Below are 16,663 nucleotides of genomic sequence, written 5' to 3' on the forward strand. Positions count from 1 at the left end.
GCAAGGTCAAGCAATTCAGTCCAAGAATTCAATTCACAATGAGCACAGCCATTTGGCTGACCGGTGTCATGCATCAGAAGGAAGAGCATGGCATGCTGATCTGAAGTATTAGTTCAATTAATTGGGTCTAATAAGGCAATAACAAAGTAGAGGGAGTCGAGCAGAGGCAGTGCGAGGCCTTTGAGGTGCCATTGGAACAAAGCGAGAGCAGCGGGAAAACCACCGGCGCTTGCGAATCAAGTCCCGGTGCTTCATAGGGAGGGGCTAACAAGTGAACCGCCGTCGACGGGGATAACTGTGCCAGTCATGTAGGCACCTGTGGGAGAGGTCAAGAGCAAACACAGGCCAGCCAAGTCGGAGGGTTTGCCTACGCGGCGGAGAGGTACCCGGTCGACTACTTCCGTCTCGAAGGAGGCCAAGACGGCGGCCGTCATTTTCGTGGGGAAGGGACCTGGGGCAATGGCATTGACGGTGATGTGTCGAGCAGCCAGCTGTGCTGCCAGTACGCGTGTTAGGTGGTGAATAGCAGCTTTGCTGGCCGAATAGGCATACGTGTCCATTAGACTAATGCCCAGGCCGTTGATGGAGCCAATGTTGATGACCGTGCTGGGTCGAGCCGCCGAGGCGTCGGCCTCTAGTGCGCCAAGCAATTTTTGCACCAGATGGAAGCATGCTCTGACGTTGAGGGCCAGGAGCTTATCAAAGGCCGCCGGAGGGTGTGTTTCTAGAGGCTCACCCCAAGTTGCTCCTACACAGGGCGGTCAGCGAGGCCATGCATGAGCACGGGCAGAACGGATCAAACTCCGCGTAGGTTCGGCTCGAGATTGAAAAGAATCCAGCGGTGCCATATTAAGAGATCTGAGCGTCAGGGCATACCGGCGTTGTTGATGAGGATGTGGCAGGTGCGCTCATGCTTTAAAAAGTCACTGGCCAGCTGCTCAACGCCCTCTGAGGTTCCAAGATCGGCGGGCAAGGCAATGACACGACCTGGGGACTTGATGCGGTGGCACTCGGCATTGATGGCCTCAGCGCACCGAGTGCAGGCTTCCGCCTTGCGAGACGAGATGTACACCTTGGCACCATTAACCGCCAAAGCCTCAGCCAACACGGCCCCAATCCCACGACTCCCGCCCGTCACCAACGCCACCCGCCCACACACATCAAACAGAGCATCCACCTGCAACGCCGCCATCATGACCACCACCACCACGACGATCCCGATGGCAAGGCGGCAAGACCGAGACTCTTCTCTCTCTCGCGATCTCGAACCTCTAAGTCTCTCTCAAATGAAAGTTCTCTCTCTAAAAATCTCTCACACACTCTCTGGAAAACTCCCTCTCTCTAAAACTCTCCCACACTTGCTCTCTAAAACTCTCTCTAAAACTCTCTCTCTAAAACTCTCTAAAACTCTCTCTCGCTGAAACTCTCTCTCCTCTAAAACTCTCTCAAATCATTCTCTCTCTGTCTCTGTCTCTCTGTCTCTGTCTCTGTCTCTGTCTCTCTCTCTCACTCTGTGTGTGTGTGTGTGTGTGTTTTCAATCGGCCACTGAGACGACGGGCGCACGTGTGGGGGCGACGGGAACAAGACCGGGAGAGCGTTAGTACAGGGCAACGAGAGGATGGCAGGCTTGTGGGTGAGGTCAGCTCTGAGGGTGGGCGGGGTGCTCACGCGGCCTTGGCCCGTGCCTTCGCTGGCACTCGGCGCAACGGCGGCACGACCCGCCGCAATGTGCGCGGCGACGCATGCACCTCGTGTGGCAATTGGTACACGGGCATTGAGCACGAGCCGCATTGCGTGCGCTGGTCGTGGTACCTGGGGTCAGATGCGCACCGCCGCTTCAAACATGGTTCAGCGTGTGCGCACCGGTACCTATGTGCTGGTGGGCGCGGGCGTCCTTGGCGGCATGGGCTACATGGCCTATCGGATCAGCATCTTCATGTCCTCGCTCAGCTTCCAGGACGTAACTAGCTTTGGGTTTTACTTGGGCGGCGTGGCGTCCTCACTCATTGTCCTTGCAGTGGCGGCAGCAGCACGGTGCGTTGTCATTCCCGCACTCGCGCCCGTCCGCCTTTTTTATTTTTAATTTTTTTTTTCTTATTGCTCTGGGTAACTCTTCGTGTCAGCTCACGAGATATCAACTTTTCATCACACTAGGCGCTTCCGAGGTTTGCACCCTGATCGCGTGTTTCAAGAGTCTTTGCGCCAAATATCTCGCTCCCCGGCCTGCAAGCAAGCCCTGGGTCATAACATCCAGCCAGGCAAGTTCAAGGCATATAGCCCCGAGGGAGGGCTCATTTTCAAGGCGAACACCGTCCCGCCCAAGATGGTCTATGAACCCTGTACGTTTGGAATGGGCTTGCTTCATTAGTCTAACCAGTTTACCGGAGCCATGCAGTTACAGCTGAAGCGTTACCACCCCTTCACATGCCATCCTCGCGCGCATAGATGGACTGCAGTTGATGTACCAAGTTGGAGGCGATCGTCTGCAAGGCATTTGCAGCGTGCACGCCACTTCAACTGGTGCAGGTTTGTTGTGCTCGTGCCGAGACCGTGCATTGAGTCGACCGTTCTGTTGCCTGGACCCTCCTCACGTTGCACTGCATGCTCGATGCCCAGGTTCCTTCAAGCTCAAGTCTCTGGCTGTCGATATGATGGACGGCCAAAGGTGAGTTTTCGTGACTGTACGCCCTCTTAGCCCTGTTGCCTCGGTTCAGAGCCGGTCTCACGGTGCATGTGGTGCATGCATGTGCACGTGGGAACGTCGCTGCAGATATGTCCTTGCGGGTCACCCGGACGACGTCGTCTTCAAGGGCGTCATCAAGTTGCGCTAATCACGTCGCTCTTTGTGGACGGAACAGAGCGTCGCTGCCGAATTGAGAAAGGCTATGCTGCTTGAGCTACGCTTCGTCTTGACAATGCCACACCTATTCAGACTCCGTCTCCATCCTTCTCCGACGAGTCTGTAACCAGAGCCATGGCCAAGGGCACGTCCCCTGCCCGAAACCCGACGCCAAGAGAGCAAAGCATGCCTAAAGTTGTCAAACTCCTCTTATTTAAACCTTTCTGGTTCAGTTACGTTTGTGACCTTTGTGTGTGTGTGTGTGTGTGTGTGTGTGTGTGTGTGTGTGTGTGTGTGTGTGTGTGTGTGTGTGTGTGTGTGTGTGTGTGATTTCTTTTGTTTGTCTTTGATTTTTTTTCCAATCCGTTGTGTGTGTGTCGATGCGATCGTTGGCAGCACTGGAGGGGAAGCAGCAGCATCAGCAGCAGCAGCAGCAGCAGCAGCAGCAGCAGCAGCAGCAGCAGCAGGACGCGATTCACGGCGTTGGTGGCTGTGGCAGTGCCGTAGACGAGCTGGGTGGGACTGGGAGATCATCAACACCAAGAACCGTTGGGGCATTTGAAATCGCCATCTCAGGAAGCGTGCACAGCAGCACGACGATGGCTGCGCATCACTCAGAGCTCAGCCAAGCCCTGCTGGAGACTATTCCGGGCACCAACAAGACCGTCAACAGTCTTCTTGTACGTCCTCGTACCTCTGCCCGAGTCCCTGACCCTGAATTTGCTCACCCTGTAGCCGTGCACCGGCTTGACACGTGTAGGGCAAGCCCAAAGTCTACTTTTCTTCGCGGGAAGGTCGCTGTCAAGAGCCACTGGGCTCCAACATCAGCGTGCCCGCGACGCCTTTCGTAGTGCAAGAGCGGCGGCAGACGAGTCATGACTGGCCGTATCGTTCCCCATCCGCAGCTGCCCAGAAAACTGGGGTAAGCCGCCATGCCATATCACTGCCATTGTCAAGATAGCATGATTTACTTTTGTTCAGGTTGCGCTCACATCGAGACTGTTCAATGAAAGCCGTACTACCCAGACACAGCCCAAGGCTCACCGCCTAGCCCACCCCGGACAAGCAGCTGCGCTTCATCTAGCAATAGCGTCACATCTGATAGCTCACAAAGCTCCCATGATGATCCCACTGACGAGTTCGAGCAACTGACAGTTGAGCCCTCCCAAGCTTTACAGGATGATGCCGCTGACGACTTGGAGCCGAAACTCGATCTCACGGGTACGGCCGCTCCCTCGGCGGCGCAAAAATAAATAGTGGAGCAGTGGCTTGTTATCAGCGGTTCTCACTCCTTGACCGCGCACGACAGAGTCTTTTCCGAGCCCATGCACGACGCCATCCACTCGTAACTGCATCAGCCGCTCTTCACTCGCCGAAACGGTCATCGACTTTATGCTGCTGGACCCCATGCACACCCTCAAATGGTCTGGCAAGGTATGCACGCTGCCGGCGCGTGTCCGTGCTGCCTGGCCTTGCAATTGAGCCGGGTTTTAACGAGGCCGAATGTTTCTACCAATAGTCGACTACCCCGCGCCGCTTTTGCGCCCGCTTGTGCCGAGCAGAGAAGCTGTTCTTGGCCGGCCAGCGCGAGGCAGCTCAGGCCCTGGCTGCCGAAGTGAGCGAATATTTTTTGATGCAACACAGCATGTGGGCTCGGATGGGCTCTAGCCATGTCTTTTGCTCCGGCGATTATGACTTTACCAGCATCATGCTCGGCTACATCCTCGTGCGCTATGGGTTGCCCTCTGAATCTTGCGAGGCCCTGTTGCCTCCAGACGTCGGGCGTCACATCTGCGAAAAGCTTTTGCCCAAGCCTGCCACAGAACCGCGCTTCCGCATTCCCAAGGTTTGCTTGCCCGCCCCATTTGCCACGCCATTCGCTGGCACAAAGCACCACAGTTCATGTCCTGCCTGCTCGGGCGCATTGCAGCTACCCACGCATAGCATTGACACGGAGAACCACATTCTGATGGTCAACGGCACCCACTTGTTGCATCACCTCTACAGAGCGCACACTGGCCAGCCGTGCCCCGACTACACGCCTCTTCTTGCAGGACTGCGGCACCACCTGCTTGAAGTCCGCGACTGTGGTTTGTGCCCATTCGGCAGTCATTGATCGGTCTAGCGCATGCACACATGCACACATGCGCACACATTCATTTTTGTTTACGCGTCTTGTTCCAATAAATGTGTTGACCATGACTCTATTCGCGTCGGCAGGCTTGTGGGAGTTCAACGCCCGGCCATATTCCGTGTTTTACTTTATGACCCTGTTGGCTTTGGAGGAAACGGCAGGCGGTGACATTGGTCAACTGGCACACGAGGTACCCAACAGCATCCTTTTCGCGCTTTCATCGTTGGTCTGTTGTGGCGTCTGAATCTTGGTGACTCTTCAAACTGATGCCTCGCTTGTGCTAGTGCTTGGACCAACTTACGTTTGCTTTTGCCTTGGGTGCCTCTCGACTTCGCCGGTTCGTACACATCCCATCTCAAGTTGTGCCAGCAACCGAGGGAATGTGCCTTTGCCACTTGCAATTCTCACAGGGTCTCATGCGGGCATGATCTTGTAGCTGCGACCCTTTTCGCCGAAGAACCGAGCGCGCTGGCAACCGCTCGTTGTTTGATCACCCCATATCCATGCTTATGCTTGTACGTGCTAACCGTCCTGGATGCCTGGCTGCATCATCTCTGCGTCTTGCGTCTCTGCTGGCTGGGTCCTGAGCAATCAATGCGTTGTGCTGGGCTGTTATGCATAGATTTGGCTCGAGCGCCACGGTATTGTGAACAAGGAACGCATTCTCAAATTGGTTGGCAGCAACTTCAGCGAAGAATATGCCATATATGCAGCCATTTTCCGATACACGCCGTCCTTTGAAGTGTGCCAGCTCGCATGGCAGCTCAGCGAAGCTTGGTCGGCCTCCGCCCAGCCGGAAAGCCAAAGCCCCTCTTACTTTGCACGCCTGGGCCATGGACCCCACTCTTGTCCTGAGATTTATTCACGCACCACTGGTCAGTTTTCAAGAGCTGTGATTTCACTGTTCTGTCCACAGGGGACAAAGCCTGTTAACACTAATACCATGCGCTACATCGGCCTGGTTCCCACACACAGAGTGGCTGCTCTCGGCAGGCGGCAGCTGTGTACACAAGCACATTGTAACTCAGCCAATCGCTCTGTTGCTGGAGTGTGGTCGGCAAACGAGCAAACTGCATTGTCTGCAAATCAGCAACGATTTTGGTAAGAGCATGCCAGTGCCCGTACTTGTGATGCATGAGCGCATTCTCACGATACCCTGCCATTGGATCGCCTGCAGAACCCTACACGGAATGGAACCATACGGGTGTCGTCTTCAACGTGGCGTTGGCACGGGGGTTGGCTCAAGTGCCAGCCTCCTATTCCACGCTGATGCATCTCAGCCCGTGGCGCGCGGTGTGGCACAAACGAGCGCCCAATACAGTTGTTTTCATTTATGACGAACATTTGCCCGACAGTGCGAGTTTCGCAATTTTGATCGTGCTGCAAAGGCTGCAGCCGTTTCAAGATGCGACAGAGACTCAGGAGTTTGCCAGGGCACACTGCGAACGGCTTTGTCGGGATAACCCGTCCTTGGGTCTTGCCGGTCGACTGTTCGTGAGCAACCCCCCAGACTGTGCTTTTGCTGGTTTGGAGACGATTGATTATGACCTCAAGGTGCAGTCAAGCTGTTTGTGGTCACTTGTTAATTCTCGTTCTTGTTCAATGTTCTTGCGACTGTACTGTGCCTTGCTAACATGGCGCTCTTCGTTTTTAGGTTGACAAAAGTCAATGGCCAATCCTCCAGGTCAATGAGCAAAGACAATGCCAGGGTTTTGATGAGTGGCCACTGTACGACGTGGAGGGTTGGACCGTGCCTTCAATTCCCCCGAGTGTGTCTGCATTTGGTTGCACCATTGCTGAACCCAGCTAAAGACTTTTTTTGTTGTTACCCTGCATGGTTGTTTTATTCCCTGCGTCAGCCTCGCGAGTGAGCATATTCGAAACCAGATTGCGAAAAATTGAGTGTCGCAGCTGGCTACGCATTATTTTTGCCAGATCATTGTATGGTTTCATTCGAATGAGATGTGAAGCATAGCATGAGCGGCCACCATGAACATTGAATCCAGCTGCTGTGAGCACAGAGGAATGGGTTCAGATTTCAAAAGTAGAATTGTTCTTGATGGCACCCGCCCTGCTCAAGAGCACGCACGTGAGAGGTAGGTCTTGGGCTTGGGTATTGGTGCAGAATTGTTTGGAGAGAAAAAAAAAAAAAAGAAGAAGAAGAAAAACGAGGAAAGACGCCGATCTGTGGGTCGCGAAAAACCCCTAATACTTGACCTTGTCACAAGAAGAACAAGAAACGAAAAAAACAAGCCCTAATGCTTGGCCGTATCAAGCAAGGCCACGGCAACATTGCTCAGGTGTGCGTTGACAAGCTTGAGGCTCTGCGCCACAGCCAGGTGCTGACGTGCGTCCTGCAGCCAGTCGTAAGCCATCTGCTTGGCCAAGCCGGTCAGTTGGTTCATTTCTCGTGCCGCCTAAGAGAAAAGACCAAATCAAACAAATTGAGCTGACACCAAGAACCATTGCCATGCGAGGGTTCGAACGAACAAAACAGGAGAATGACGCAACAAGAATGGTGCGACAAGAATGGATTCAAAGAAGTAGAATTGCCCAAAACGGCAGCAAAGCCGTCGGGACTTTCTTTGACTGACCTGGTCCAGATCATCGGATTCAAGATAGTATTGGGCACGGGCCAAGATGGAGTTGACGTCTTGTCCCGCAACCTAATTGGTTATGGGGCAACATGGCAGAGGACACGCGTGACCACAAGAAGCGAAGGATGATCTCGTGTGTATCCGAAAGGAAGAAAAAAAAGAAGAAAAAACCAATGTATGTTAACATACCAGTCCTCGTGTTTCGAACGTCAGGGCACTGATGACGTGACTAGCCACAATGGACCAGAATCCGCCCTCTGGTGACACATAAGCCACCTTGCGGACAGCAGCCTTGACTTGATCAAAGTTGGCATAAATGTCGTGTGCCGAAGGCACGCCTCGCTGAAGAGCATCTCGGGGTAGGGAATGCACGACGGCAGCAATAAAGGTATCATCGCGGCCCAACGCCTTCAGATGTTGCAACTGCGAATGTAAGCGAGATGAGGGAAAAGAGATCAGATGACGGGTCAAAAAAAGTGCAAAGAAATAAAAAAACAACAACAATTTTTGGACACGTATCCCACCCACCTCCTGGATGAGAGAAGTGCGGTCACTGAAGGCAGTCTGCATTACGTCTGTGGCCAGCAGCACGGCCTGCATCTGATTGATGAGGCGCTCACGTTGACGGTACTCGAGCAGTACGCGCTCGGCTGCCTTGAGTTGAACAAACATCTCCTCAATGCGCTGAAGTCGGGCCGTGCGCTCCTGGCCAAGCTGAGTACGAAGACTGGCTTCGCTGGCGGCCCAAATGTCGGCTGCCTGCTGGTTCAATTGTCGGGCCAGGTCTTCCTTGTACGCGTCGGCCTGAACCTGTAGGTGTTGTTGAACCTCGAGCTGCTTCTCTCGGCGCAAGTTGGCCTCGCGTTCCTGCTGCTCAGCCACAAATTGTGCTTTGAGCTCTTGTGCAACACGCAGCAGATTTTGACGCTGCTGCTCTTGCTGCTCCTGAAGCTGGTTAGTGAAGGCATCTTCGTGACGCTTGGCCTGTTGCACCAAGAGGTCGTGCACATGCACGCGCGCATCGGTGTCTTGGCGTGCAAGAGCTGCCTCTAGCTCCTGAGCGTGGTTGTGAAGATAGGGTGAGAGAGCGTATGGCCGATGTACCTTTTTCGGGCGTTGTGAGATAGATTTCCGTGCCCAAACGCTACAAACATACCTGTACGCGGGCAAGGGCTTCTTCCAGCGTGTTAATGGGTGCAAGATTGGTAGTTGGCTCGGCATCGGCTTCGGCACGCGTTGCCTCAGCAACAGCTTCCGCCTCAAGATTCAGGGCTGGGCTCGCACCGGCTTCGAGAACCGAGTCCACAACCTGATCGAGAGCCACAGAGCTGCCGATGGGCCCAAGCGGCTCGACGACTTCATCGGCTGCTGCTTCGGCCACCGAAGAGTCTTGAGCCAGCGAGCTGGCATCACCTTCCGTCTCCTCGAGACCAGGCTCGCAGTGTGCAGCCCGTTCCGCCTCGACATCACGCTCCTCTTCGGCCTCGACAGGCAAAAAGGGGACGGAAATGGCAGGAAAGGCGGTGGCATCGGTAGCCTCGGGAGCCTCGCCGCCAGTAGCGTCCCCACGAGCCTCATCTTCCACAAGGTCAGCTGGGGCGGTCACAGACGAGCTGTTGGTGTGTTCCGCAGGCACTTCCGACAATTCAGGTACCTCGGGTGCCTCCGTTTGCGCTGGTACCACAGCCACCTCGGGTACCACAGGCACCTCATTGCTGGAAGCCGGGGTATTGTCGGGCATCTCCACGATGCGACGGCGCACGGGAGGGGGCAGGGGTGGGGCCACGACCGAATCTGGCGCGGTTTGAGCATCTGCATCGGCTAGGAAAGATAGCACTGCCTTGGAAGCCGGAACGGTGGCCTCAAGCTTCTCACGAAACTCATCGTTACGGGCAGCATAAGCCAGGCTGCCACCAGCAGCCGTGGTCGCGGCCAACAGGGTCAATCCAAAGGCACGGCCAAAACTAGTAGAGCACACAGAAACACACACACTGACATGAGCAGAGGCAAGAACGCAGTAGGCTACTATGCCAGGCATCCAAAAAGAAAAAAAAAAAAAAAAAAAAAAAAAAAACGGAAGAAGCGCTTCCTCCAGCGTTTTAAGCAACTGACCCGGCTTTGTTGCTCGGTGGAGGAACGGGGGGCGGTACCTGTCCTTGAACCTACGACCGACAACCGGCACGTGGGACGAGGACTGTGAGGACAGCAGGATTGGAAGAGGACGGCATGGGCAAGGGGCAAGGGCATGTACCGGGATCTTGGGCACTTCATTGACCGCAGGCTTGATGACATGGGGCGCCCCGGCTTTGGAAGCTTGTTCGACCTTGACAGTGGTTGCAGAAGGAGGCGCCGCAGCCGGTGTGGCCGTGGTTGTCGAGCTCACGGGCTTCGGGGGACCTTGAGAAGGCGGTGGCGGGGGGACGCCACCATGGCGCTTGATGGTCTTGGCACTCTGCTGGTCCTTGACACCACTTGTCCGTACGCTCTTGACGTAGTGTCGCTGCTGCGCCTACGACAGGATGATGCAGCAGTTTGAGGGGAAATTTTGAAAAAAAAAAAAATAAAAATTTGGAGCTTGTGGCCCTGCCGAAGTGCACCTGGAAGAGGAAAAAAAAAAAAAAAGTGCTTACCTGCAGCAGGCGACGGGCTGGGCGGCCGTACATGCTGATGCAAGTGGCAAAGGCGACCAAAATCCGAATGGGAGCTGCCCACCAGCACAATCTGCACACGAAGAGACGATACCATGTTCACAGGACAAGATGCAGAAAAGGTGTGAGCTGGGAACAGGAATAGCATGCTCGGCACCCGACCAAACCGAACCCGATGCCCACAGCCCACACCCCTCTCTTCACATAAACCAGGCACGCTACTGCCAACATGCCCCCCACCCCCCCCTTCTCCGCGCTGCCATATCACAAACCGCCAGATCAGTGCTCACCTCAGCTCACTCGGGGACTGCACCTGGAAAAAAGAGACTGACAGTCTCGGTGCAGACTCGAAACTTGATGAGAATGTCAGAAAATGCATGCAACATCGTCACTGCATTCGAGGTTTCATTTTGTCGAGTGGAGGAGATTCAGTCGCGGTGATGGAAATGGCAGCCGAAGATGAGGCTCCGCTGTTGGGAGAGCCCGCCGTGGGCGCTGAAGCTCAGGATGGCCGTGAAGGATCAAAAGATGGTTTTAATGGCTATTTGATCTTTTGCGTCTTTGTGGCCGTCTTTGGTGGTACCTTTCAATTTGGCTACAATACCGGTAAGGGCAGCGCCAGACACGCCCGCACTCTTCCCGTTCCTGAAGCTCGCCCTGACCTCGTGCATGAATAATGCGATGGTCGCATGGTCGCCAAAGGTGTCGTCAATTCTCCAGAGGACGTGATCCGACACGCCCTGGCTGACTGCGACTCAAGCAAGGTTGGTTCGACCTCCCGATTGAATCGCCCCCTTCCAGCACCCCGCTCATCTCATCTCCACTTGCACCATGTCTCTCCAGCGAGATTGCTCAGATGCTGCCCTGTCAGATGCCTTTTGGAGTGCAGTCGTAGCCATGTTTGCTGTGGGTGGCCTGTTTGGTGCCCTAGCTGCAGGTTCGTGGCCCTCTCAATCCAATCCCAAATCCCTACTCCTCGACGACCTACGGTGCGGTCATTCATGGCATGGATGTGCATTGCTGACATGGCCCAGGTGCGGTGGTCCAGCACTTGGGCATCCGCAAAACCTACTTGGTCAACAACCTGCTCCTAGTAGCAGCAGCCCTATTGATGGCCCTGGCACGCTCGGCCAGCGTCCTCATCATTGGCCGCCTTGTCGTGGGCATTGCTGGCGGTGTCACCACCGTCATCACACCCATGTACATTTCTGATATTAGCCCGCTTGGTCAGCCCTGTTCCCGTCCGACAGTGATGACTCAGCTCGTTTCCCAATACGAATATGATCACCAATTCCCCTGCGCCTTCGCTCCTCTCACATCGGCTGCTTCTCATGGACCAACTTGGGATGGGCAGCTGTGCGTGGCACATTGGGTGTGATGACCCAATTGGCCATCACGCTTGGGATTCTGATTGCCCAATGTCTGGGCTTGGGATCTGTTCTGGGCAATAGTGCTGGATGGCGGTATCTTTTGGCCCTGCCTATCGTGCCCGCCGTTCTACAGGTGCGCTTTGCTGCTGGTTAGGAAATACCGCAGGCCTTTGTTTTTTTTCCCTCAAACTGACGTGCTCCCACGGCCTGAAAACTTGTCACGTTGACTTGCAGACCATCTTGCTTTTCTGGACTCCAGAGAGCCCGGCGATCTCCGTGGCGCACAAGCAGATTGAACAAGCCACAGGTACTGACGCCTGGAGACGCTTCAATATTTTTTTTGTACGCTGACATCCCTCGCTTTGCGCGTAGGAACACTGCGCCGGCTGCGCCGACGCCAAGCGGTCGAGGACGAAATTGCCGTCTTGCAAGAAGAGGTCAATCGCAATGCTCAGGTATACCAGCAACATGACCAGTCGCCCTCGTGAGCGAATCGCATTTTTGTCAGGAGCCTGCCCGCCAACGTTCACCCTTGCTCACCTCGGGCCCGGTGGCTGTCGCATGCTGGTGTCGTTTGCTAACCGCTCGACCAGTCCATTTCCGTGATGCACCTTGTCCGGGATTCGAGCAATTGGCGGCTGCTTGCCATCGGCATCGGTCTGCAGGCCACGCAGCAGCTGACGGGCATCAACGCCATCTTCTACTTTTCGGCCGGTTTGTGGTTTGTTTCCTTGCGGGCCCCGGCCCGCTTTGGCGTTTCATGGCCCGTGGGCATCAATGACTCACCTGATGAGGGGTCCCACGTTTGCATCCTAGGCATCTTTGAGACGGCCGGCCTCTCCAACGGTGATTCAGCTACAATTGTGGTCGGAGCTGTGAACGTGGTGATGACCATTGTAGCATCTCAACTCATGGATCGACTGGGGCGGCGCGTTCTGCTGGGCTCCGGGCTCCTGGGCATGGTGATCGGCTTTGTGCTTTTGACCGGTAAGTTCTCTCGCCGGCTATGACCGCCATTCCTCCCCTCGCAGGGAAGACCTATCGCCCGTGATGTGGGTGCGCAACTCACAAGCTTCGATGCTGTGGCCGTTCGCGGTTGGTAGTTGCCTTGGCGGTCAAGGCATCTGTCTCTGCGCTGGCGCTCATCGGCGTGGCACTTGTTGTGGTGGCCTTTGCCCTCGGCCCCGGCGCCATTCCCTGGCTCATGGTATGCATGATGCTAGCATTTGTAATTGCTTCGTTGGCGTACACCATTTCCCACAGTATGGCTGCCTCTCGACCTCCCCCTCCTTAATGTATTACAGATTCCTGAATTATTTGCCAGTGACAAGGTCGCGGCTGCAGCCGCCATTTGCGTGGCCGCAAACTGGCTTTTCAACTTTATTGTGGGCATGACCTTCCAGCCTCTGCAGGTATGGCGTCTTCATAGACTTGCTGTGCATCTGGGTGTGAAGCTTGCTCATGAGCCTGCTTTGGCCAAATGCACCGCGGGCTACGCCAACTGCTTGACATGACATCTGCTGCCGCCTTGTCCGCATAGTCGGCCATGGGGGAATACGTCTTTCTCGTCTTCGTGGTGCTTGCTGCCCTTGGCGTCGGCTTTACCGCCACTGCTGTACCGGAGACCCGAGGTGTGTGTTTCACCCTGTCCGGACTTTGCAGTAGACGGCAGGACCTTGGGCGCCTCGCTCAATTGTATCCTTTTGCTTGTCCGGTCTAGGTAAAAAAGCTGCCTAAAGTCACACGGGACGGCAAGCGAGGAAGCTTGCCGCCTTTCTCTACTCTTGAATTCGACCGAGTTGCTAGCTGGCGCTTCTGGCCCTTGGGAATTGGGAACAAGCAGATCTTCATACAGTCACGTAGTGATTAAAGAGTCAATTCAGTGTATGCACAACCACCCACGAAAAGCCCATGGGGATCATGCGTCTTGGATGTTAGTCATTGGTTATGTTTTTGTTTTTCAACCAGGCAATCACCAGCCTCCGACCGGTCCGAGATGGAGAAAGCTGAAACAGCCCAAGTTTCGAGGGCATGAGTGAGGGAGGTTATTAACCAGCCAACATCTGGCCCTTCTTCTGGACCACGTTGGCAACCTTGTTGATGGCAAGAACCATGGCAGCGATGCGCAGGGACGTGCTCGTGCCAGAGCGCTCTGTCAGCTTCTGCTGCTGCTCAATGATCTGCGCGGTGGCAAAGCAAGGATGGATGACATCGTCAGTTTACAGAATTGAGACAGACCAAAAAGCTAACCTCCCGCAAGCCAACGTATGCAAACCCGCACCTGGTGGAAGCTGTTGATCATGGTGTCCTCCAGACCGGAGTGCGCCAAATCGCGCTCCGAAGCACCACGCACAATCGAGTCGCATTCGTCGTCGGTGAGCTCCATGCCCATGCGCTGCAGGGCTGACACAATGGCCCGGCCACGCTGCTCGTCGAAGCGGCGGTTGAGGCGACCAAAGCGCACGTTGGACAGGTTCTTCAGCCTAAACCATGATTGAACGTAAGCTAACACACGATGGACCCCTGGCCTTTTAAAGCGATGTACGTCGGCCCGCCTTGTACTCTGGTGTTCAGACACGTACCACTCAAAGTAGGACACGACGACACCGCCGGCGTTCAGGAACATGTCAGGAACCACGACAATACCGCGCTGGTGCAGGATACGGTCGGCACTGGGGGTGGTGGGGCCGTTGGCAGCTTCACCAACAATCCTGGCGTTGATCTATCATCACGTGCACAAAAGAGGCAGCCGGACAATTCAGTCGAGCGTGAGGAAACTCGGGAACAAAGGCAAACAGCCAATTCGCACAATGTCTTGATTAGCGATCGACTTGTGCTTGATTACTAACCTTACGAGCGTTGTCCTTGTGGATCTGCTGTTCAAGGGCCGCGGGGATGAGGATATCGCACTCAAGCTCGAGCACAGCGCGAGCATCACCGGTCACCGTTTCGGCGGCAGGGAAGCCCAAGATGGAGCCGTTGGCATCAAAGTACTCCTTGAGCTTGGGGATGTCAATGCCGTTCTCATTGTACACGTAGCCATCACGCTCACCAATGGCCAAGACCTTGCTCTTGCCGCGTTGCTGGAAGTACAGGGCCGTGTGGTAGCCGACTGAACATAGCCAAAGCAGATGTAGACATGGTCAGAAAGACGCGTTGGAGGAGCGGGCAAGCATCGCGACATTGGAGGAGCGGGCAAGCATCGCGTACGCACCGTTACCAAAGCCCTGGACAACAATGGTCTTGTCCTCGAGGCCAGGGGCCATGTTGAGCGATTCCATAATGGGTGTATGACGGCAAAGCTCACGGATACCGAAATAGACGCCAAGACCTGTGTGGCATCAACCAGCGCGAATCAAGGTGAGAAAGGAAAACAAATGTGGGGGAAGCGCATGGCAGCAACTGCCTCGTCAGGGCATGACAGCAACTGCCTCGTCAGGAGAGGGCAGGAAGTCGGCTTCTGTACCTGTGGCCTCAGTGCGGCCTTGGATGCCACCCATTTCCAATGGCTTGCCGGTGACGGCGCCTTGACCGCTGACATCTTCGGGCTTGAAGTTGCGGCTAGTACGTGGGTAGAAAAACAAAACAACACAGAAGGCATGAGTCAAACGTGGGCTTGAAACAAGCAACACGAATAGATGAAACGAAGGAGAACCAACGCACTAGGTATCAATGATCCAAGCCATCTCACGAGGGCCGGTGCCCATATCAGGGGCGGGGACGTCAATGCCGGGACCGATAAAGTTGCGCTTGACGAGCTCCATTGTGTAGCTACGAGTGATCTTCTCGAGCTGGTCGACGGTCCACTCACGGGGATTGATGACGATGCCACCCTTGCCGCCGCCAAAGGGCACATCGACAACGGCACACTTCCACGTCATGAGCGAGGCCAGGGCGCGGACCTCATCCTCGTTGACAAACTCAGAGTAGCGGATACCACCCTTCCTACACATACCAAGCAAATAAATGCAAGTGCCAAATGAGAGGGGTCATGATGAAAAGTCACATCGAGCACAAAGATAGGAAGGCGAAGCGGCAGCGCCGAGGGTTTAAAAAGGCCGGGCAGTACGCACGTAGGAACGCGGTGATGGGAGTGCTGGGCACGATAGGCCTGGATGTTGTAGAGCTTGTCGGGATTGTCCGTGTCCTCCACGGCAAACCTGTTTTAAGAGGGAAAAAAAAAAGGTGATTTAGAGGATGAAGCAAGGATGACGCAACCACGTGAGCATTGCAAAATGGCAGACATGACCGAAAAGACAAAAGGGGGGGTTAAAAGGTCATTGGCAGCGGGGGGCGCACTTCATGGAGAGGACGGTATCAACCTCCTTGAGCTCCTCCAAAAGACCTTCACTATGCTCAGTGAGAGCCGCTGCCTAACCGAAGCGCATGTGACAAAGCGAGTGTGAGGGTGGGCTGCCGTTGTCAACGCCATGCCATGTTGGTCCTTTCGCCGGACTTGGCAACGCAGAGGAGGAGCAGTTTTCAGTCGAGCGCGAGCAAGAGGGCAAAGAGCGTAAAAGAAGTTCTCACCTCATCAAAGTAGAGGCCGACCGACTCGTTGAAGGTGGGCTCACCGGCCACAAGGGAGTAGTGGCGAAGGAGGGTGGCAGCAGGCTGGGTGGCCTGCACAGCAGGACGGGCCCGCAGGGCAAGGCGCGCCAACATCATGTTGTGACGGTCTGTGTGGTGTCAGTTGTGCCTACGTCACCAACACAACCCATGAGAGCCAGAGAGGTACAAGCTCCCCTCCCCGTTGCCCATCGCCTGAACGGCAGCCCCCCGCCTTTCCGAGACAGAGACAGAGACACAGCGACAGCGACAGCGACTGGTCCATCCCAGTGTATAGGTGAGTCTTACCACTTGACCAAAGAGAAAATGATGTGTGTGAGTGTGTGTGTTGTGTGTGTGTTGTGTAGTGCTTTGGTTGTGTGTGTGTGTGTGTGTGTGTGTGTGTGTGTGTGTGTGTGTGTGTGTGTGTGTGTGTGTGTGTGTGTGTGTGTGTGTGTGTGTGTGTGTGTGTGTGTGTGTGTGTGTGTGTGTGTGTGTGTGTGTGTGTGTGTGTGTGTGTGTGTTG

At 55.1% G+C, this 16,663-nt stretch overlaps 5 protein-coding genes across 5 annotated transcripts; 2 read left to right on the forward strand and 3 right to left on the reverse strand.

Moving 5' to 3' along the window:
* Positions 1-251: 251 nt before the first annotated feature.
* On the reverse strand, positions 252-1,192 carry MONBRDRAFT_10778 (uncharacterized protein; the record flags this gene model as incomplete). Its single annotated transcript, XM_001748525.1, has 2 exons — positions 252-748; positions 877-1,192. 2 exons carry the CDS (start codon positions 1,190-1,192, stop codon positions 252-254), a joined length of 813 nt encoding a protein of 270 aa, XP_001748577.1.
* Positions 1,193-1,488: 296 nt separating this feature from the next.
* On the forward strand, positions 1,489-6,079 carry MONBRDRAFT_33744 (uncharacterized protein; the record flags this gene model as incomplete). The annotated part of the gene is made up of 16 exons (XM_001748457.1): positions 1,489-2,035; positions 2,156-2,340; positions 2,447-2,527; positions 2,618-2,666; positions 3,074-3,162; positions 3,237-3,356; positions 3,417-3,520; positions 3,601-3,762; positions 3,854-4,061; positions 4,150-4,274; positions 4,360-4,686; positions 4,771-4,930; positions 5,061-5,164; positions 5,259-5,311; positions 5,411-5,489; positions 5,597-6,079. Exons 1-16 carry the CDS (start codon positions 1,620-1,622, stop codon positions 6,077-6,079), a joined length of 2,745 nt encoding a protein of 914 aa, XP_001748509.1. The 5' UTR covers positions 1,489-1,619.
* Positions 6,080-7,006: 927 nt separating this feature from the next.
* Positions 7,007-10,234, reverse strand: MONBRDRAFT_33745 (uncharacterized protein; the record flags this gene model as incomplete). The annotated part of the gene is made up of 8 exons (XM_001748526.1): positions 7,007-7,391; positions 7,569-7,640; positions 7,761-7,994; positions 8,100-8,627; positions 8,728-9,535; positions 9,684-9,733; positions 9,823-10,080; positions 10,202-10,234. 8 exons carry the CDS (start codon positions 10,232-10,234, stop codon positions 7,230-7,232), a joined length of 2,145 nt encoding a protein of 714 aa, XP_001748578.1. The 3' UTR covers positions 7,007-7,229.
* A 425-nt stretch (positions 10,235-10,659) lies between these two features.
* MONBRDRAFT_28107 (uncharacterized protein) lies at positions 10,660-13,326 on the forward strand (the record flags this gene model as incomplete). Its single annotated transcript, XM_001748458.1, has 13 exons — positions 10,660-10,825; positions 10,922-10,983; positions 11,063-11,156; positions 11,254-11,445; positions 11,574-11,722; positions 11,824-11,896; positions 11,962-12,044; positions 12,255-12,303; positions 12,406-12,576; positions 12,693-12,796; positions 12,894-13,001; positions 13,130-13,220; positions 13,310-13,326. The coding sequence occupies 13 exons, from the start codon at positions 10,660-10,662 to the stop codon at positions 13,324-13,326; spliced, it is 1,359 nt and encodes a 452-aa protein (XP_001748510.1).
* Positions 13,327-13,449: 123 nt separating this feature from the next.
* MONBRDRAFT_33746 (uncharacterized protein) lies at positions 13,450-16,289 on the reverse strand. Its single transcript, XM_001748527.1, has 10 exons — positions 16,120-16,289; positions 15,889-15,962; positions 15,663-15,749; positions 15,253-15,534; positions 15,056-15,150; positions 14,804-14,920; positions 14,439-14,701; positions 14,172-14,311; positions 13,871-14,072; positions 13,450-13,769 (listed from the first exon to the last, which is right to left on the reverse strand). Exons 1-10 carry the CDS (start codon positions 16,255-16,257, stop codon positions 13,638-13,640), a joined length of 1,530 nt encoding a protein of 509 aa, XP_001748579.1. The 5' UTR covers positions 16,258-16,289; the 3' UTR covers positions 13,450-13,637.
* Between the last annotated feature and the right edge of the window lie 374 nt (positions 16,290-16,663).

The sequence above is a fragment of the Monosiga brevicollis genome, genomic scaffold, assembly GCF_000002865.3.
Source record: "Monosiga brevicollis MX1 MONBRscaffold_23 genomic scaffold, whole genome shotgun sequence".
Classification (NCBI taxonomy): Eukaryota; class Choanoflagellata; order Craspedida; family Salpingoecidae; genus Monosiga; species Monosiga brevicollis.

Coding starts and splice junctions, on each gene's coding strand:
- MONBRDRAFT_33746 (XM_001748527.1), bottom strand. CDS start 16,257: ATGATGTTGGCGCGCCTTGCCCTGCGGGCCCGTCCTGCTGTGCAGGCC. Junction 14,702..14,803: donor TGTCCAGGGCTTTGGTAACG/GTGCGTACGCGA, acceptor GGCTATGTTCAG/TCGGCTACCACACGGCCCTG. Junction 13,770..13,870: donor TGATCAACAGCTTCCACCAG/GTGCGGGTTTGC, acceptor GCCACCGCGCAG/ATCATTGAGCAGCAGCAGAA.